This window comes from Erigeron canadensis, chromosome 7, assembly GCF_010389155.1.
Source record: "Erigeron canadensis isolate Cc75 chromosome 7, C_canadensis_v1, whole genome shotgun sequence".
Taxonomy (NCBI): domain Eukaryota; kingdom Viridiplantae; phylum Streptophyta; class Magnoliopsida; order Asterales; family Asteraceae; genus Erigeron; species Erigeron canadensis.
The window spans coordinates 10,907,313-10,929,468 of NC_057767.1; the positions used below are offsets into that span (position 1 = coordinate 10,907,313).

At 33.4% G+C, this 22,156-nt stretch overlaps 2 protein-coding genes, 1 long non-coding RNA gene and 1 pseudogene across 3 annotated transcripts; 2 read left to right on the forward strand and 2 right to left on the reverse strand.

Annotated features, from left to right (window-relative positions):
* Positions 1 to 3,440: 3,440 nt before the first annotated feature.
* On the reverse strand, positions 3,441 to 4,217 carry LOC122608625. The gene is made up of 2 exons (XR_006325277.1): positions 3,965 to 4,217; positions 3,441 to 3,833 (listed from the first exon to the last, which is right to left on the reverse strand). It is a non-coding gene; the product is annotated as an uncharacterized LOC122608625 (long non-coding RNA).
* A 4,846-nt stretch (positions 4,218 to 9,063) lies between these two features.
* Positions 9,064 to 11,458, forward strand: LOC122608452 (cytochrome P450 71A1-like). Its single transcript, XM_043781560.1, has 2 exons — positions 9,064 to 9,972; positions 10,693 to 11,458. The coding sequence occupies exons 1-2, from the start codon at positions 9,064 to 9,066 to the stop codon at positions 11,287 to 11,289; spliced, it is 1,506 nt and encodes a 501-aa protein (XP_043637495.1). The 3' UTR covers positions 11,290 to 11,458.
* A 1,577-nt stretch (positions 11,459 to 13,035) lies between these two features.
* LOC122607979 (kinesin-like protein KIN-8A) lies at positions 13,036 to 18,321 on the forward strand. The gene is made up of 7 exons (XM_043781060.1): positions 13,036 to 14,234; positions 14,703 to 14,976; positions 15,120 to 15,170; positions 15,243 to 15,335; positions 15,576 to 15,941; positions 16,337 to 16,981; positions 18,114 to 18,321. The coding sequence occupies exons 1-7, from the start codon at positions 13,243 to 13,245 to the stop codon at positions 18,153 to 18,155; spliced, it is 2,463 nt and encodes an 820-aa protein (XP_043636995.1). The 5' UTR covers positions 13,036 to 13,242; the 3' UTR covers positions 18,156 to 18,321.
* Positions 18,322 to 21,640: 3,319 nt separating this feature from the next.
* On the reverse strand, positions 21,641 to 21,793 carry LOC122609584 (annotated as a pseudogene).
* Between the last annotated feature and the right edge of the window lie 363 nt (positions 21,794 to 22,156).

Sequence of the window (22,156 nt, forward strand, 5' to 3'; positions counted from 1 at the left end):
TGAGACACGTTTTTATTTTCTGTTTCTGATTTATTTTTATATATGCTGGTCCATCAGGTATATTACATTGCTTATCGTGTTAGTCTATCATGTATATTTTCTGTTTCAGTAACGAAAATGAGTTTTAGGAAATGTGAGCATCCTTAGCGATTACATTTCTTATAATATTACCCTAGAACTCTATACCCAATATGAAAAGGTTGTTGGGCTTTTCGGTTCTATTCATTGGGGATTTGATGAATGACTCTAGCTGACTGTAAATACTAAATACGGTCCTCTTAGATTCAAGTTAAATGTTCTTCCTTATAAGATTTATACAATTGTAATTAAGCTATAGTCTTAAGTGAGCATCGTCTTTATATATTAGATCTATATATGTAATGAGTACGTCTAAATCTATCTGATGATATGTTCAATGTGACTACTTTAATATTATGGTTTTAGAATGACGTATTAATCTAGCAAGTCTTTCTTCAAAAGGCAGAAAGGCTGACTATTTCACTGGGGCAAGATAAAATTGAGTGTGGACAATAATTTTTGGATGGAAGGACCGAGGGAGCATATATTTCTTACATATATATGGTGGTATTCAGATTGTGAGTTCATCGGGCTGACTCTTTTGGTTTAGTTCATATTGATCGAGTTTTGGGCGAGAGGTGCAGTTGTGGAGTGAAACATAATAGGTATGGCTAACATTATATATATAGAATGACCTATCGAGATATGAAGCTCTGACTTAATCGACCTGGGTATTTGGCTTTAGTTAGACTTGATTGAGTTTTAGGTAAATGCGCGCAGGTTGTGGAGTGAAGCATAACAGCTATGGGGTGATATTTTACTTATTAGAATGATGTATTAATTTAAAACAAGTAATTGATTCACCCAAATATGGTTGATTTGTTAGCTAAGTAAGTAACGATTGTATAGTAATAGTTGTAATAGGTCTTATAAGTATGTGGCTGTGTGTCTAACATCATGTGTTTTTGAGTTTTCAGTTTTCATTGTTGTTATATTTTTGATTTGCTTATTGACATACAGATACATTGGATATCTGCACTTTGTTATATTTGTGATTTGCGTATTGACATACATATACATTGTTGTTATATATGTGATTATTTATCTTACGTCCACAATGATATTCGTTGTTATATTTGTGATTTGCGTATTGACATACAAATATATTGGATATTTGCACTTTGTATCGAACATGCAAATATATATTTATTATTTTTAACCCGGTCAACGACCAGGTATTGATCTAGTTTACTTTGTTATCAAATGCTACATCATAGTAATTTATTCCGATCATTTTTCCAAATTCTAATATACTTTCTATATTATACTCTACTTTTTACATACTTTATAAATAGTTTTAATTTTAATTCTCGTAACTACTTTTTCTCTTGAAGAAGAAAGATATATATATGAGACCAGTTGTGTCGGGTCTCCGCAAGAGAGCAAGTCTTGGTAGTTTATTGTTTTACTAAGGATATCACAAGTTCTGATTCAAACGTGTTTTTATCTATCAAATGATTTCAAAAATATTATGTTAATTACTATCTAACATATTGTTATGCAATACAAGCTACAAATTTTATTGGCAAAATTAACATTTTCCACAAACTATAAAAAATAAATGTCATCAAAAGGATATGTTGGGTTTCAAAACCCACAACAGTAAGTTAACTAAAGGCCCTAATTCCCTAAGGGCGCTAAATGGGCCAACAGTAACCAAGCCTTTGCTACATCAAAAGTTTCTTTTTTTTTTAAGATCAATCAATTTTCAAACCACTGGGCGCAGGTTGTAGTTCATTTAGGTAACTTGATCGTGATTTTAACAAAACATGAATAATTACTAGAACAATGAGATTACATTTTAAGGATCAAATGTTTCTATATATCGAACTAGGTTATGAGCGGGGTGGATGACTTTTGGGTTACCATTAGTTCATGTGTTTCAGCGATAGCTAAACATATGACCGTGTAAGAGGAGCAAAAATATAGCGCATTAGGACGATTTCCTTTGGTGTATCATTACTTAATTATCCCACTTAATTAGGCTATTTAGTTTTAAGTCGTACTTTTAACAAATATTCTAATCAGCATATTACATTACTTAATTTCATCCATCATTCCCAATAATACTTTTTACTCAAAACAACTATATATACATCATTGTTACAAAAAATAACCAAATAGTTTACAAATTACCATAAACATCATGAAACTAATTTTTATCTATCAACCTTTATTTCTCCCCATCCTGTTCCATCATTCCGCACAAACAATTAAGAACGGGCGTACTTAATGCCACCACCCACATCAATACCTTCTTCATAAACAACCTCCAGATCAAGGCCTACACCACCTAATTCTTGATCATTTTCCACAGAATCTGACTTCTACAACATGCCTAAAATTTGGTTCGTGCCAATGGTGACTCCCAGAACACGCCCAGAATTTGAAAAGAACGTGTGGAGCACGTCGGGAACGGCCTTAATTCTATAACATAATTACCTTGGGCCCATCTCTTGTCATTCTTACGAATGTGTTATCACCCATTTGGGATCTCAAAAACCCGATCTTGTGATACTCCGTTAAGCATAAAACAGGTTGCTCATTGTTTAGAAAAAGTCCAAGTAATTGACCTAATCTCATATTGCTTGAACTCACTTCATTAAATTAAAATCTATAACATTCATAGTAAGTTCGTTTCAAAAATGCTAAGATTTGCCAAACTCACCTTTTCTTGTGAAGATTAAATACAATAAATAATGTAACGTTGAGCACATCCTCAATCCATAGATATACATTTACATATATCTCTGGTCTGCAGATTAATTGGTTATCGTTTATATATCAATTTATTTGGTCCCTTTGACCTTTCAGATACACGAAAAGAGAAAACCAATAGATATATAGATATCTATGGATATTGGTGTTTGTATTGGTGTCCTTTAGCATCCTGCTAGTTAATATTTTATAATAATATTTCATCTTTGCCATTAAAAAAATATATATATATACTACTAGAAAATTTGGTATTACCGACGGCCAAAATCCGTCCCAAAACGGCTTTAGCGACGGATTTCCGACGGATTCTGGCCGTTCCTAAAATCGGCCTCGGAAATATTTAACGACGGATTTTGGGACGGCCATAAATTTTTCCGACGGATTTACGACAGACGGATTTAACGATGGATTTGGAACGGTATTATTAACGACGAATTTGGGACGGGTTGATTAGCGACGGACTAATTTTACGACAGATTATTCCGTCCCTAATCCGTCTCTAACAGTTTTTTCCAAAAAAAAAATAATAAATACAATATACGTATACAGTAGGTATACATATACTGTATTTATACTATATATGTACGTATTTATGTATCCGGCATTCTTGTATATATCTATTTTTTCAAAAAACAATTAAAATAAACTAACAACAAATATCAAGAATTATATATTAAAAAATCTGTATTCATAAAATAAAATCTGAAATTTTATCAACCAACAAGAATTCTATAATATAAATGATATATATAAATACATATTTATAAATCAAACAAATAAATCATTAAACAATACATATGGTGGATGGTATTTTCTGGCGGCCATAGATGATTTCGGCGGCTTGAAAAAAAGTGGTTGGTGGGTTTTTTTTAGGTGGCCGGAGACGATTTGTGGCCAAAGATGGAGAAGTTCTTCCAGATCAGAGGTGCTTGTCTGTTTCCCGACGACATATGCGGGTTTTTCCCCGTTTTCCGACGACAAAAACAAATCTGTAAAATCATCCAGGGTTTGGCCATCCACATCCAAAATATAAAAACCTGTAAAATTATCAAAAATTAACACTAACTCTATAATATGTTTATATATAAATACATATATAAAATATGTAATGTTATCGAAAATCTAACAGTAATTAACAAAATATTAATGTGTTTGAAGAAAAACTTACATTAAAAGAAAGATGATTGGGTTTCCGGTGGCCGTGACGGCGTCTTGAAGCATGGGCTGGTGGTCTTTTTCCTTCAGCCGGCGGCTATTTAATAAAGAAAGAAGAGTTTTTGTGTTTTGACTCGGGGAAAGTGAATTAAGATGCATTATATTTTAGTTTGACTAGGGTTGAAAATTTTGGGAAAGAGGTTATATATGTGAGGTGGGGACGTCCGTGGGGTTCAATTATTTTGGAGTAGGAGAACTTTAAATTTTTTGGGAGCAAATATTTGGAGGGGGTTTCAAATTTTTTGGAACAAAAACTCTGTAGTTATTGTTTTTATTTTGTATTTTCAATTTAAGATCCACATTGAAGAAATGGTTGTTCACTTGCGTTTTTTCCTTTTCACACAATGTACTTGATATACCTTGATTATCCATTAATTTTATTCCATGTTAAGTAGTATATATCTGTTAACCAATTTCGAGTTTATTTTTCATATGTGTCAATATTTTTTTACTTAATATTATACAATATTTTGCTTTTTCTATTCCTCTCTTTTTATACAAAATGGATCTTGAATTCAATAAAGAAAAAAAACGATGAAATATTATATGTATTTTGCTTGATTAAGAATAGATGCAATGGATTAAACAATTGAAAGAGAAAAAAAAATAAAATTGATTTGTTGAAAAAATAACGTTGAAATATTATATGTATTTTACCCACTATATTACTTTCAAAAAACTCTAGTTTATTGTAATATAGCCTAGTAATATTTATTTTTGTAAATGAAAGAGTTATTTGTTGAGTTTTATATTATTATCAATTATTAATATAATATATTATATATTTATTGTATATTGTATGAATATACTTTATCATTACTTGTATATGCATATTAGTGCTCGTATACTCGAAAAATTAAAAAAATTACATTTAGTCCATCCCAAATCCATCCCTAATAGTGACGGATTAGGAACGGCCAATTACTTTTTTATTTTTTAAAAATACATTTTTTGCAAAAACGAATGAACATTCATTCCTAAATACAATTATAAACTAAATAAACATATTTAAATTTAAAAAGTGTAAAAACTCACACAAATCTGCAACTTTATGTACAAATAGTAACATTTGAGTGTAAAACTACATATACACCGACTCGGTTGAACGTGTAAACGCCACAAACAAATCGTTTATTCGTGCGTAGATCATACCATTAGAACTCTAATTGTATAAATACACTTTATTATTACTTGTATATGCAAATCGATGCTCGAATACTCGAAAAATATTAATTTTACATCTGGTCCGTCCCTAATCCGTCGCTATTAGGGACGGATTAGGGACGGCCAAATATTTTTTAATTTTTAAAAATCTAATTTTCGCAAAAACGCATGAACATTCATTTGCTAAATACAACCATATAACTAAATGAACACTTTTAAAATTTAAACAGTGTAAAAACTCACACAACTCTGCGACTTTATGTACAAACAGTAACGTTCGAGTATAAAACTACATATACATTGACTCGGTTGAACGTGTAAACACCACACACAAAATCGTTTATTGGTGCATAGATCATACCATTAGAACTCTAATTGTGTAAATACACTTTATCACTATTTATTTATGCTAATCATTGCTCGTATACTCGAAAAAATTAAAAAATATATATTTGGTCCGTCCCAAATCTGTCCCTAATAGCGACGGATTAGGGTCGGCAAGATGTAAGTCCGTCCTAAATCCATCGTAAAAAATTAGATTTGGTTCGTCCCAAATCCGTCCCTCATACCGACGAATTTGGGACGGCAAAATTGAAGTCCGTCGTAAATCCGTTCCTAAAAGCGACGGATTAGGGACGGCTAGATTTAAGTCCGCCGTAAATCCGTCATAAAAAAAATAGATTTTGTCTGTCCCTAATCCGTCCCTAATACCGACGGATTGGGGACGGCAGTTGAAGTCCGTCGTAATTCCGTCCCTAATAACAACGGATTTTCGACGGTTTATATATCTGTCGGTAATCTGTCCCTAATCTATCGTAAATGTTTTTGTATGATTTTAATTGGTTGGTCGTCTGAAATCCGTTGGAAATTTGTTTATAATTTGGGATGGATGTTTTTTCCTTCGCAAATCTGTCGCTAATATCAGTTTTTCTTGTAGTGAAGTTTCATCAAGACAACTTAGATTGATAAGGTCAGAAGTTAAACACGTAATTATCTGTCGGTCTATATATCTTACAGTAGTACACTACTGCCAGAAGGGGCGGTGCATGCATGACAGTTTCATTCTCATGCTTTTGTCTCCGGCATCCCACCATGTGACAGTTTTATCTATATATATCCCTTCTAAATTTTCTCATGCTCTCATCCATGACGTACTTATCATTTACAGAGCAAATCAGTTGATGACTCATTGGTAAAGGCCTTGATTACCCTTGAGAAAATCAACTAGCGTTGACCTAGTCACGAAAGTACTTGGTCATAATTTGACCTTAATATTTTTACTATACCTAAAAAAAATATCTATATTTATATCAGAAAAGGTTCAAGTGGGAACCATTCAAATTGGAAGAACCATGAGAGCCACTATATTATAAGTTGATGTTCATATGTGATAGATATATGTGTATTCATTCACATATGAACAGATTAATTTATACTTAATATTACCTATGTTCATATGTGAATGGTTCTCATTTGAACCTTATCCTATTTATATCTATATCTATATATTATATAAAGCATCAACCCCTATCTCTTTTCTTAAATTACAACTTTGAACTAACCAAAATGTCTCTCTTCTTTATTCACTAATTAAAAAATGTCTACCTATTATACTTATAATACCCTTATCTATACAATTATATAAAGTATCAACCCCTCCCCCTTTTCTCAAATTACAACTTTGAATTACCCAAAATATTCATCTCCTAATATACATATAATTAGGGCTGTCAATCTCGACCCAACCAGAACCCAACCCAAAAAAAGTCAGGTTAGGGTTGGGGATTTTCGACCCACTAACCTGCCAACTCACCAACCTGTCAACCTGAATTTTTTCAGGTTGGGTTCGGGTTGGGTTGTCCAGGTCGACCCGCCAACCCAACATCTTAAAAATATTTGATTTATATATAATATTTTATACTTACTATCTATTTATCCATACGCTATATTCCCATTTTCTATATATCTAATCTAAAGTAACTTCACATCTAAAATAAAAGAATGTCTAAATTTTGTGAGATGCTAACTGATGTTCGGTGAGACGGTAAGTTTATTAACTTTGTGCCAAGTTCTAACAATACCATCGTATTTCTTTCTTTTTTTGGTACTTTTTGTTTTCAACTTACACATCAATGATAGAGCTTTATATTGGTTGATTTATTCCGTTATATATTTATATATATTTGCTTATCAGGTCATATGGGTTGGGTCATGGGTTGGCAGGTTGTGGGTCAGGGTTGAAATTTCTGACCTGAAACTTTTAGTGGGTTGGGTTAGGGTCAGAGTTTTCCAACTTACAAACCCGTCAACCCGAACCCATTGATAGCCCTACCTATAATACTCTTAATAATATAATTTACAACATAAACTCGTCAATCCTTAAAATAACTACAATACTACCTCCTTAAACATCAATTAATTTTACATTCCCCATCTTTGCCGCCCTCGATCACCACCCGTCACCGCCACTACCTGTCACCGCCGCCACCCGTCGCCACCGCCACCACCCCACACCACTACCATTATCGCCGTCACATTGTGCATGCATATAAGACCCGTATGATATATTGATATGCTCAACTGATTATATGCTCAATAGTTTGTAATGCAAACATTGTACTTTGTTTATGGATTTGGTTATGTAATGGTTTCTAAACGTCAATTTTAACTTTGTAATCTTTTGAATTTGAATGGCATTTAAGACTTGATGTTGATGTTTTATATTTAATCATTTTGTACCATGTCGTTTAGTGGCATCTTGTGTTTCCGTTTTAGTTGGGGTGTTACAGATAAAATAATTCTCTTGATATGAAAAGATGGAGTAATAATAAATAAAAAAAATCCGAGTTAATTAAGTATAGTTGTAGTATGATGAGGAAATGAAGTTGAACACGTACGTAATGTACAGGATAGGCATTTGGACGTAGGTGAATGTGAATTGTCATCATTCTACATATCCACGCACGTACTATTGTCATTGGGTTTTAAACGCATCATGCATCCATATATAGATATAAATTTTTTTGGTTCGTTTGACGACCTTTCAGATACATGAAAAGAGAAAACCAATAGATATATTCAGATATGGTCTTGAAGCTTCGGGACAGGTTTGATAAGGTATGTAGAAGTTGAACACGTAATTATTTGTCGGTCTATTTACACTGCGATCTATCAGAATGGGCGGTGCATGCGCATGACAGTTTCATCTCATGCATTTGTCTCCGGCATGCCACCATGTGACAATTTTAGTTAGATATCTCTTCTTAATTTTACGTTTTTTCTCACAGATAAATACAAATGATCGAGGTCGGTCTTGTCAAATAAGTTTTTATATAAAAAAAAATATATGAAACAAGTATTTCTGGCAGCTCGTATACCAGATTTGTCCAACTTCCTCCATTAACAACGTGTCTAGATTAATTGTGCCTTTCCCATAAAAACAAGTACTCCCTCCGTCCATTTGAATTGTCCAATTTTGACTAGTCAAATCTTTTTCTTCTGACTTTGACTATAAGTATTTTTGTTTGCGTTATATATTGGTTGATGAAAGTTATATCAGTGAAAAGTACATGTAAGACTCAATCAATTTATATATGCTATATCAAGTGTTATTTAACACAAACAAATATGTTTAGTCAAAGTCGAAAGAAAAAGACTTGACTAGTCAAAATTGGACAATTAAAATGGAACGGAGGGAGTATTTTTTATATAAAAAAAAATTACGGGATAGAGGTTCATGTTTTTTTTACATGTTTAGTGCAATCCTTGAGCATTTAACATTTTCCTCTTATCATTAAGCCGCCTTATAGCTAGATAGATAGATGGCTATAAATAGATGGCTTTCTTTGTTTAATTATTCTCCATCTTATCAGCTTGCATAAGAAAACAATGTTGTCATTTCTCATTACAATATCAGCTCTCATTCTCTTCATCGTATCCCTCCTTTCCAAATTTAGAACTTCTCCTTCGAAAACTCTACGCCCTTTACCACCTGGACCTCCAGGACTTCCTATAATAGGAAACCTACACCAACTTGATAGCACTTCCGACCTCCCGGATTACCTATGGCGTCTTTCAAGACATTACGGTCCTTTAATGTCTTTACGCCTTGGTTTCGTCCAAACCTTAGTTGTTTCGTCAGCCGAAATGGCTAAAGAAGTTTTAAAAACCAAAGATTCAATCTTTTGTAATAGGCCTTCTTTAACTGGCCAAAAAACATTATCTTATAATAACAAAGATATAGCTTTTTCACCCTATAGTGACTATTGGAGGCAAATGAGAAAGACTTGCACACTACACTTATTTTCCATTAAACAAGTGAATTCTTTTCGTTATGTCCGTGAAGAAGAAGTGTTTGAAATGATCAATACGATAAAAACTAGGCTTTCGACGAAAAAAATAGTTAATTTGAGTGAAATTGTGATGATTCTTACAAGTAATATTATTTCTAGAGTGGCTTTTGGGAAGAGACAATCTTCATACGATGACGAACAAGAGGAAGTTTCGCGGTTTCATGAGCTTTTGTTAGAATGTCAAGCTTTGCTTGTGAACTTTTATTATAGAGATCATTTTCCTTTGATGGGGTGGCTTGATAAACTCAATGGAAGTATTGCTAGACTTGAAAAGGCTTTCAATAATATGGATGAGATATATGAACAACTTATTGATGAACATTTGAATCGAAGTAGATCAAATAAAATGCCGAATAATATGGTTGATACGTTGCTAGAACTCAAGCAAGATTATTCAGATTCTTCAGTAGATCTCACTTTTGACCACATAAAAGCCGTACTCATGGTGAGTGTCTCACTTCTAATGATTAATTCTTAACCCTTTTTTCTCATTTTAAATATTCTAGTTTGATTTTTTAAGTAACTTTAACTCTAAATATTTATATAATACAAAAAAATATATATACGGTCAAAATTAAAATCGGTCAAAATTAAAATATGTTTTTTTTTAAGTCAAAATAGAACCTTTAAAATGAAAACGGGAGTAATATCTTTTTTTTGAAACAACAAACTTTTGGTTCAACATCATTAATTACCTCTTACATACTCATCTCCAATTTTAGGAGAATCTCTCGGTTAGTTCTAGGAAACCGTTATCAATAGATGAATTGGTACAGAGTGGAGCTCGAGACTGAGAGGTTGGATTTAAATCTTGGTGTGAGCAAAAATGCTCTCAGGAATAGAGATAAGGGTTTTCCATAATGGGAATTTCCTATGGAATTGGAGTTGGGCATATGAAGAGACATGCCGTTGAGTCCAAATTTGTCGTTCAAAAAAAAGTTCTAGGAAACCGTTGTCTCCATCCCATGAAACATTTTCTTGACACCCGAATTTGAACCCAAAGATTTTAAGGTCTCGAGTTTTCTAAAATACCAAACCATCTATGGATGTTTAGTAGTTGTTACTATATCCTTATTAGCTGAAATATTTTATCGATTCAGTAATACTGTCTAATATAATTGTGACTTGGATTGCTTGATAGCTAATTTTGTTTGTAATTATGTAGAACATCTTGTTGGGGGGAACAGAAACAAGTGCTTCAACAGTTATATGGGCAATGACTTTGCTAATGAAGAACCCCGAATCATTAAAGAAAGTTCAACAAGAAGTGAGGAATGTGATCGGTAACAAAGGAAAAGTACACGAAGACGATCTATATAAACTCACTTATCTAAAAGCAGTGATCAAAGAAACGCTTAGATTGTATCCGGTTGCACCACTTTTAGTTGCACACGAGTCGAGAGAAAGATGTGTTTTAGACCGATATGAAATACCCAAGAAGACTCTAGTGTACGTGAACGTGTGGGCTGTAGGACGAGACCCTAAATATTGGGAAAAACCAGAAGAGTTCAACCCGGATAGGTTTATAGGTAGTAATATTGACTACAAAGGGTCATATTTTGAGTTGATCCCATTTGGGTCGGGTCGTAGAGGGTGTCCAGGGATGTCAATGGGAGCTACAACGATTGAGGTGGCTCTTTCAAACCTTCTTTACTCGTTTGATTGGCAAGTGCCCGAGGCAAAAATGGAGATCGATACGTTGATGTCTCCTGGGACTGTCACACATAAGAAAAATGCGCTGCAGCTTGTTGCTAGTGTTTAGGATTATGGTTGCTAGAGTTGAATCGTTTCGAACGATTAGTTTGTTTAATTGGTTTTTGATCTATGGTCATACTTCGAGCCTTTGTAGTCATTTTGTAAATCTGGCTTTTCTCATATGCAATTATGTAATTGGTCGATTCAAGTGAATTATTAAGTCGTTTTGAGTCATATTTGATCGATTCCGATACACTATTAGATCAAATGTCCACTATAAACATAATGGTTGAGCACCAGCTCAAGTTTCAAGGTCAAGATATGGAAAAGACATTAAGTCCATTAGTAAAGCAGATTTTGAGTTTTACCAGTAAAGCAGATTTGAGTTTTATAGGGGAGCAGAGATTTATCCTAATTAAATGTCGTGTCTTTGGGCGGTTTAGTTGGGGGTTTCTCCTCCGACTAGGTACTGAGGATTGGGAAACTCCTTAGCGTAAAATCGGTTAAGACAATGTAAACTAGATCATTTGTTATAAGTAAATAATCCATACCATTCAAAAAAAAGTGTGGTGGGAGGGGGGATTTCCTCTTCGTTTTATTGGATCAAATCGGCTTTTTCTTCAACAGTATCTTCTATGAGAGCTTCTACAAGGAATCAATTGGGTGGTTATGAGTTGCTTAAGATATATAGTTTTGTTAATAACTTAACTTTCTAATTTAGCTTGATGTAAGTGCTGCTAAAAATTAACTTAATATTCGAAAATAGTTGATTTCTCAAAGTCAAGCCTAATGGACCTCTTAGTCCGACAAGATGAAAGTCAATAGTTCGAATGAAAAAAAGAGGGGAGGTTGTACCCCTCATTTTTTGTATGTTATTACATGTTTTAATACAACAATAACAAATATTTATTTTTTGTGATTTATGTTTCAGGATATATACAATACTTTATACAAATTTTAAATAATTTTTGATCAAGTGTTTAACCTCTTATCCTCTTTAGACAAAGATCAAGGATTCGGGCTGCACCTTATGCAAAGGTTGGAGGTTATTTTTTATTGTTTATATAAACTTGGAAGCAGTCTCTCTACCTTGGTAACGGTAAAAATGTCTACATCTCAACCTTCCACGTACTTTGTTGAGGTATTTTGTTTACTCAAATACTTTGTATAATATCTTATATTTAAATTCCTGCACTTTTCCCTTTGGAAATGAGCCAATTAGCCTCAATGAACCCACACTTTTGGTAAGACTTAATTTGTCCGAACTAATTTACACCCTAAATTGTTTTCTTATGTATATTTGAACTACCACATTACACCAATTAAATTTACAACAACCTAAACCACTTTTGACTCGTTATTGAGCTGAAAAATGAAACGCATGTAATGTTCATAGTTATATTTAAACATGGAAGTAGGCCCAACCCTTCAACTTATTTTTCTTGAATGACAGGCCCAACCCATCAACTGATGCCAAAGACCGTTCAAGTCCTTCAATTAAAAAATAAACAGAATATTCGTAAACTATTTGACCGTTACACCCATTTCTTTAACATTTTCAAAACTGCAAACCCTTTCCCTCACTCTTACTTTCCTTCAAAACCGAAAACTCAAAGTTACAAAAGTCAAAATTGTGATATTAAATTCAGCTAACAACAACGCATCTCATTCAAGAAATTACAAAATTTGAAGCACCAATTTCCCATCTTTTAGATCTCATTCCTTTCTTGAAGGTTTTTCTATATCCACTTATTAGGGTTTTGTTTACTTTCTTATAATTTTTTTTTTCATTTTTCTAATCTTTTCTGTTTATTTTGTTGGGTTTTGTATAAATTGAAAAGGGTATCTCTTAAATCGAAGTAAATTTTTTTATTTTTTGGTATTTCTTGAAAAAGAAATTCGATTTTTTTGTTTGATTCTTGCAATTTCCATTTATTTTTGATGTTTCTTGTGATGGGTTGTGTGTAAATTGAAGAGGGTATGTTCTGTATTTGAGTAATTTTGGGTAGATTCATCGAAAATGCCGGTTTCAACGAGGTCCCAAGTGAATGTGATTCAAGATCAGAGTGATCAAGAAAATACCCATTTTAGGAAACATCATGAATTAAGAAACCCACATCATGGATTGAAAGAAAAGATGAAAGCTTTGACTCAATTATATGAACAACAGAAGCAATCTTCAAATTCTGTCAGAAACCCTTCTCCTAAACCTGATAAAACTCGATTTTCAACCCATCCAAGTGTGGATCTTTCCGGTGGTCGTGGGGTGGAAGAACCGGATAGTAAGAAGAAGTCGAGTGTTTTTGAGAGTCATGTAATGAGAGAGAATTTGATGCCTAATCCGATGGTGACCAAGGCTTATGTCTTACCTAGGCCACCAACACGGCTCGAGGATGATGCCAAGGAGAATGTAGCTGTGGTGGATGAATGTCGTGGCGGTTTTGCTGGTGGAAATGCAGAAAAGATCGTTGTACATAATAATGTGCAGAGGGAAAACGCTATGCCGATTTCTGCAGTCACTAAAACATATGTGTTGCCACGTCCACCGCCGCAAAATCTAGTGGAAACTGCTAATGGTAGCATACCCGCGGTGGCTGGTGGTGGTAATGGTGAGAAGATTGTTGGATTTAAATGCCCTCCAAGGAAAGCGGCAGTAACTACTAATGTGGCAAGAAAGTTAACAATGGAGACTTCAAATTTGGGCCCCGATCCAAAAGTAGCCACGGGTGGAGCAGAAGGGGTAGTAAAGAATAAGGTGGAATCAGAAGGTGTTACAATAGGAAATGTGGGTAGTAGGATTCTTGTTTTTGTAAGATTGAGACCTTTGAGTAAGAAAGAAAAAGAAGGAGGTTCAAGATCTTGTGTGCGGATTGTGAATCAGAAAGAAGTTTACTTGACGGAATTTGCTAATGAGAATGATTATCTCAGGCTTAAAAGACTTCGCGGACGCCATTTCACCTTTGATGCCTCATTTCCAGATTCGTCTTCCCAACTTGATGTCTATTCCACTTCGTAAGTATACGCAATACATTCAATTGAAAGTTCTGATTTTGTATCATTTTTAAACTTTAGACCAGAATAAGCTGATGCAAATCAAGTCTGTAGTCATGAATTTGTTCATACCATTTTACATTTCACTAGTTCGTGCACCTATTATTAAACATAGAGCTGACAGTTTCGACCAGTTTACTTATCGATGAGTGGTAAATAGTTTTAACGTTGTGTATTTGATAATCTAATTTTACTCAAACATAAACTTGTACCAATTAACATGACTTGTAATCATATTTGGAACACCGACCAGTATTTAGATTTAAACTATTTGACAAGAAATATGTTGTGTCAACCTAATCAACTTGATCCAGGTCAAAGTTTGTCTCAATGGCCCTTTATGCCACCTTTTCCATAGACTTCAAGAGAAGTTGGTTTTTTTTAGCTGAAATTGGGTATAAACTTGTATCTTCACTTTGAATTTGACAGAACATCGGAGCTTGTTGAAGCAGTTTTGCAAGGAAGAAATGGTTCGGTCTTCTGTTATGGTGCTACAGGTGCCGGTAAAACATTTACGATGCTGGGAACTGTTGAGAATCCAGGCGTAATGGTTTTGGCCATAAAGGATCTGTTTTATAAAGTTAGACAAAGAAGCTGCGACGGTAACCATGTTGTTCATCTGTCATATTTAGAGGTCTATAATGAAACCGTGAGAGATTTGTTATCTCCTGGACGTCCTCTAGTCCTCAGAGAAGACAAGCAGGTCCTTACTCCCTTAAATCTTTTGACAGTCTCTTTGTAAAGATTATGCAATCTTCAAGTTTTGAATTTTTCAAGAATCTTTTGACAGTCTCTTTGTAAAGATTATGCAATCTTCAAGTTTTGAATTTTTTAAGTTCTTTTCAGGGGATTGTGGCAGCAGGACTTACTCAGTATCGAGCTTATTCTACTGATGAGGTGATGTATATTAACTAAATAATTCTCATTCCAAAATTGCTGAATTCTTAATATTCATAAATTGTGTTATAGGTCATGGTATTGCTTCAACAAGGAAATCGTAATCGTACAACTGAACCAACTCGAGCCAATGAAACATCTTCTCGCTCTCACGCCATTCTTCAGGTACATCTGCTGATTTTTGACTTCAAAGATCAAACAGAACTAAAATCTAATGCTTAATAATATCACAGAATCTTTAGAATACAAGAAATTAGTTTTGTGAACATTATCAGACTGAACTACATATAGAAAACTGATCACTGATTTGTAACCGTATCCATATTCCATCTTGACTTTAATCTGGAAAGTTTTGTTTAACTTTATTTTTGACCTTGCTTACTGTTAAATGCTATATTGTAACAGGTTATGGTTGAATATCGAGTTAAAGATGAATCTAACAACGTTAGAAGCAGAGTAGGAAAGCTGTCATTAATTGACTTAGCCGGTTCAGAGCGAGCTCTTGCCACTGATCAGAGAACCCTTAGATCACTTGAGGGTGCTAACATAAATAAGTCACTACTTGCTCTCAGCAGTTGCATTAATGCTCTTGTTGAGGGAAAGAAGCATGTCCCGTACAGGAATTCAAAACTCACTCAACTGCTTAAAGACTCTCTTGGTGGTGCTTGTAATACTGTTATGATAGCAAATATTAGCCCGAGTAACCTCTCATTTGCTGAAACACAAAATACCCTTCATTGGGCTGATAGAGCTAAGGAGATCCGTACTAAGGTTTGTTCCCCATGTCACTTTGGGTTATCTGTGTCACGGGTGTTTGGAAGATGCTTTTTTCAATGTTTGGATCAAAAGATTATGTCTTTTGGTCCAGGGGTCTAAATACTCAGTGTCGTATCCACTGCAACGTAACTGGTTATAGAAAGCAAAAGTGGCTTAACTATTTAGACATCCTTTTAACTTAAAATACGTGACTTTCAATCTTATTTCACAAAAAAGGTACATCTTTTATCTACAAACACGTCTTTTTTGGTCATTTTCCAAACACTCCATCAAGCTTCAAGCAGCATAAGCCCATTCAAACACGTTCATCTAGAGCCGTTTTATCATAGGTTATCTGCTCCTGTTTATTCAGTGTGACAATGCTTATAACATTGGTCTTTCCATTCTAGGCATACGAGGCAAATGAAGAAATACAGAAAATACCGAACCCAGAAATGGATCAAGCCAAGATGCTGCTCGAGTTACAAAAAGAAAACCATGAATTACGAGCACAATTAGCTCGCCAACAACAAAGGCTATTAATGGTTCAAGCACAATCTTTAGCAGCTGCATCACCGACCCCTTCAACAATATCATCTATCTTAGAAACCCCTCCAACTTCTTGTAGACAAAAAGAACGAAAACCAAAATCTTTCTTACCCAGAAACTGTTTCACTCCTGACTCAAAGAAAAAGGGACCTGAAGAAAATGTTAAAGAACTTAAACATACAATAAAGATGTTAGAGACAGCCATGGAGAAAATGAAGAAAGATTTTGATTTGAAGTTAAAGCAAAAGGATGATTTGATTAGGGAAATCTCACGAAAGGGTGGAAATAGAGTCGTAATGAAGGGAAATTCAAGACCAAAAGAGACAATAGCGGGTGAACTCAAGAGTCCAAGTGGTCGATTTGCATCACCAGCAGTCAAAGATAAGAAACGAAGCTTTTGGGATATAACAACTGCTAATAGTCCATCAGTTGCTGCGTTGAATGGGAGGAAAACCCGAAGCCATGTTGCTAAAGAACCTGCAACAGCTCCTTCTATGCTTCTTCAGGTATGGTGATCTTACACTCTGTATTTAAAGTTTTCATATTTAGTACAGTTTTCAAAAGTGTATTGCGTTAAAATGACTTGTGATGCAAGCCTCTCATTTCAGTTTTGGTTACTTTGTTATATATTGACCTGCTATTCAACGAATGTAAATGAGTCAATATGGGTCAGCCCAGGCCAACCCAGCAACTCATTCTGTCCATTTTCTAAACCTTGTGTAAATAATGGCTTTATAAAATGCTAGAAGGGTACCCTGCAAAGCGCAATGGTGGATTATTTCTCCAAAAAAGGCCCCTCTAGAACTTTTAGTGTCACCGCCTTTAACCTTTTGGAGACATTGTATCGCCAATACTATGGACCATTTGCAACATGGCAGGTCTTTTTTCTGGTTCCTTTTCAACATTATGTATAAGGAGATATGGTAGTATTTGGTGGTTTAGTAGATATCTCAGTAAAAGACATGGTAGATGCTGGAGTTGGAGAATTACATGAATAAATTTCTGAATATCAGAAGCAAAAATTGTCAAATTATATATATTGTTAAATAAAACAAACCTGTTTGGATGCATTTAAGTGTACAGCATCATCAACATTAAAATATCTGTTGGACCTAAATAATTTCCATGGATATGTTCTTAAAAATTCAATAATTTGAACACCCTTCGTTTGCTTTATAATGGAGTAGAGATGATCAGATTACATATCTAATATCGTAGCAAAATACAATAAAACCACTAATGTGAGATAACTTATGACGCAATCGTCCCATTTTTAGTTACTTTCTTATATGTTGACCTGTTTTGAACCATATAATGGGTCAAAATGAATTCTTGTCAAAAACATATATGTAAAATTCAGAAGTCAAAATGGCCGGGATGGTCCAACCTAGCAACTCGTTCTGTCCGTCTTCTAAAAACTTATGTATATAATGCAATTGTCTGTGAGTTGATGCACTTGTCCCATTTCAGTTTTAGTTACTTTCTTATATGCTGACATTTTTGACCCATTATGAAAAGACTACCTCAAAAATTAAGCCGTTCTTACAAATTGGTTAGGAAGTGTCAAGTCGTCGTTTATCATACATAGCTAACACAGCTTTCATGTGGTTGTTTTGTGGTTTAAATTACATTTTGCAGCCAGGTTTTGCTCGTCAAAAACCTGAAATGACGAGGCAATGACAGAGATGAAGGTTGAACTAGAACAAGAATTTAGGGAAGTGCTTGCATTTTCAAGATTGATGATTATGTCAAATAAGGTTTGTTAGGTTCTGTTAATTAGTAAACTGAAGTATTGATGTTTGTTGGTTTTTATTCAATCAAATCTTGAAGATATACATTTATATGCTGTGCAAGAATTTCCACTGTATTTAGAAGATCTCTATTTTTAAAAATTTTTATATATAATTTTTTATTGGTTTGAAACATCCATTTTATATCGCCATCGCAAGTCATTTTATTTTTTTTAAAAATCAAATGGATGTTTCAAACCCATATCTTAGTTGGATCTTATCCTTTCTTGCGGTCGTTTAGGTGTTTGGTTATAGTTCACAGGTAAACTGGTTGCGGTTTGTAGGTTGTTTGTCAGTTATGGTTCGTGTGTATGTGGTTCAAGGTTTGGGTGGTTTCTCGTTTTGTTTGGTTTGCGGAATTTTGACTTGTTTGTTTTGCCGCAAAATTGGTAAACTTTCAAATTTTTAGTTTCGTGGTTACTATTCCTAAATCTTGTTAACCCACCATTTCGTCAAATTGCATCACTTTAACTTCGTCAGGTATATGAAATAACTTGATATTCTGCAAACCTGACTCCAACTATTCATTTAGATGTCATGTCAGTATGGATTCTCTCTAATAATTTAATTAAACAATGTCATCATCATTAGGTTGATTTTTAGGCATACAAATTAGGTTGATTTATCATTATCCTAATAACTAATCCGCCCGTAAAACAAAGGATGCATTTTGATATCAAATTAAAGAAATGATAAGCAGATGGATGATGAGAAGTCACTAAAGTTTATTACAATGAACAGTTAAATGTTGCTCAATTTTTGGCCCCTTTTCTACTTTACGGAATGACAAATGATTCTACACACAAAAGCCTTGAAATAGGGAAAAAAGATACAAACGAAATCATACACATCTTTTCATCTAAAATATCAAATCCTTTCTCATTTTAAATATTAGAATTAGAATGTAAAAACATATACAATGAGAAGTATATTATATTTATTGTTATCTTTTGAAAATTAAAATTTTCGTAAAAAGTAGAAAACTGATCAAAACACACTGTGATCTAAATTTAACACAATATGTTTTAATATGTTTTTAGAAAACACATTGTGTTAACTTTATATCACGGTGTGTTTAAACAATTTTTTGATTTTCACGCGCTATCAAATACACACTGTGATTTAAAACTTAACACAATAAAAACACATACACAATATGTTTTTATAAAACACAATTAAAACACATTGTGTTAAATTCAGATCATAATGTTACGAGGGAATAAAATCCTTGGGAGTACCGGATATCTCTAAATGAAAAGAGTCTTTAGCACTATCTATCACTCAAAAGTGCTAGGCTATAGTCATACTTGTGGATACAACATAAGTCAATTATGAATTGGAATAGTTGGATGTCTTCTACTTTTCAATTCTTTACCGGTGTAATTGTTGTTTATTTGTCGCCTCTTGAATGGTGGATCTTATCAAGGGTCATAAAGGCTCGGGGTGACCATGCCCTCTCTATTTTCTCTTCGTAATGCTATTTTATCTATATTTCTTTCGAAAAATTATTTTTCTTCGTATAATTTATTGATCTCGTGGCATTTGGCCCCCTCCCTGACTTTCTTCAAGATCCACGACTTTCTTCAAGAACCGTCACTAAATGAAAGTTGTCGTTAACAACATAGATAGAAAATATATTAATGTTTTTTTTTAACAAAAAATTTGGGTTTATCGACATTTCATCAGAATATATACAACTCGATTACAACGGAACTCATTTTGAGAAAACTTTTGACATTATTCTGAATGTGTGAGATCTACCCTAATTGGTAAATAAATGTTTATTAATTACAATACAACTCCTAAACTACTCCAACAAAACTAGATTACTTCATGCCAAATTTTATACCTTAATCTCTACTACAAAACAAAAAAAAATTACCAAATAAACGAAATCCATATTGGCTAATAAATGTTTGTTACAGATGTCAAACTAAACTATTCAGCTATTCAATACAAAAGTGACATCAGATTCGTTTCATGTTTGTTATAAACGGCTAATGAATACTCTGTCAAAGTTAAAATCATAAAGTGAAAAACAAAAGAGGTTAAACCAATACAGACACAATAAGCTTTTTGCTTTTGAGAATTTTCATGAGACATTTTATGGGGATTCCACCCCCCACTTAAACTGGTCTATCAAATCTCCACTCAAAGTTTGTACCAAAATCAAGTAACTCCTATAGTCCTATATATCATAGGCATCTTAATTATACTATACTTTAAAGTGTAAGGCAATAACTCAAATAAAACTTTCATGACTCGTTGCATCAAGTAATATAAATCCTTTTGATTGATATCTTTTGTTTACGTTTTTTTGAATTCAGTGTTCACACTTTGTCACACTAATTAAAGTGCATACTAAAAGAAAAAGTTATCGACTTTGTCGCTACTTAAAAACGAAAATAGAGATATGGTTAGGTAAAATGAAGGAACGATTACTATAAACAAGGGTTAATGAAAAACCGCAAAGATAAACCACAAGAACGATTTACGATGGACTTTATATCTCTTTTAAAGATCTATATGGTTGGTTTCAAAATATGATAACTTGTAAACACCTTCATATCAATAATGATGTAAAATGAGATTTTCCATTTACAACTATATGCAACTTACATAATCAAGTACCTAGCAAGTTTACTAATTTGATTCTTAAATCACTCATAAAGAGACACGAGTGTAAAAACAGTACGTCTTCTAGAAATCCTAAATGCATAAAGAAAGGTTCCGTCTTTGGTTTGGTGAGATTTAATTATTCAATATTGTTCTTAAGTTTTGTTTTTATCTATCAAGGAGAAGAATCTTTCATATTTAACAACACATGAGTTTTGAATAGAAATGATGATGAATCTAATTATTGAAGTTAATCATCATCCCATGTTGCATTTAACCTTACAATTCATTTAAAAATCGTTACAAAACAACAATTTTTTATATTATATATAGATATAGATGTCCTCTAACGTCCAACTTGATACTGGATCGTGCATGAATCAAATATTCAATGAACAGTCTGTAAATTTGACAGAAAGTTTGTTTTACATTCGTATTTTAATAAATAAATGAAGGAATATGAACAAAAGTTTTTACTAAAACTTAATTAAGTGAATAAATGCGGGAAAAAAAAACACTTCAACGCTCATTACATTCTTGTTGTAATAACCCATTGGCCACCAGCCATCATGTTCCATGGAGGATTCTGAGTTCGAATCTTGTCAAATGCAAATTTGAGATAATCAGAGAATTATTAAGTACTTGAGATTCATCAGGATACTAACCTGGTTGAGGAATTAATGGGTATCAAATGGTACATGTGATTAAGGAGTTTCCATCCAATTATTATTTTTTCATTCATGGTGTAAGTTGTCTGTTTAAGCTTTTTTTTTTTTTAATGCCACAAATTATGATATAGGCTCGACCACTTGGGCCGACCTTAGGACAACACCCCTCCTGAAGCGTAATGGAAGTCACTGACCTAGGCCATGGACCTTTATGATTATCAATCGACCCCATCCAGGTAAGTTGTCTGTTTAAGTTTGATTATTTTCAGTAATTATTAAGTGTTTGTATGTATTTTTTTAATCAGATTGGGTAACTTTGTGCAATATGATAGTTTGATAAGGATATTTATAACTAGGTACTTATGAGTCTATCTAAATTTAATATTCTTAAGAAACAACATGAACATAAAAATTTTGTTCATTATCCGTTTATGTTAGCTATTTATTTGCTTAACTAACTAAACAAAGAACAAGCCTTCGTTTGTATTCATTCGGTTCATTTTACAGGCCAAGGATTTAGCCAAAATGGATTATTTGTAATCCATAATAGACTAAAAGTTGTACAGAAAATTTTTCATTCTTTGATAAATTGAAAAAAGACGAAACT

Coding starts and splice junctions, on each gene's coding strand:
- LOC122608452 (XM_043781560.1), top strand. CDS start 9,064: ATGTTGTCATTTCTCATTACAATATCAGCTCTCATTCTCTTCATCGTA. Junction 9,973..10,692: donor ACATAAAAGCCGTACTCATG/GTGAGTGTCTCA, acceptor GTAATTATGTAG/AACATCTTGTTGGGGGGAAC.
- LOC122607979 (XM_043781060.1), top strand. CDS start 13,243: ATGCCGGTTTCAACGAGGTCCCAAGTGAATGTGATTCAAGATCAGAGT. Junction 14,977..15,119: donor TCCTCAGAGAAGACAAGCAG/GTCCTTACTCCC, acceptor AGTTCTTTTCAG/GGGATTGTGGCAGCAGGACT. Junction 15,336..15,575: donor GCTCTCACGCCATTCTTCAG/GTACATCTGCTG, acceptor ATATTGTAACAG/GTTATGGTTGAATATCGAGT.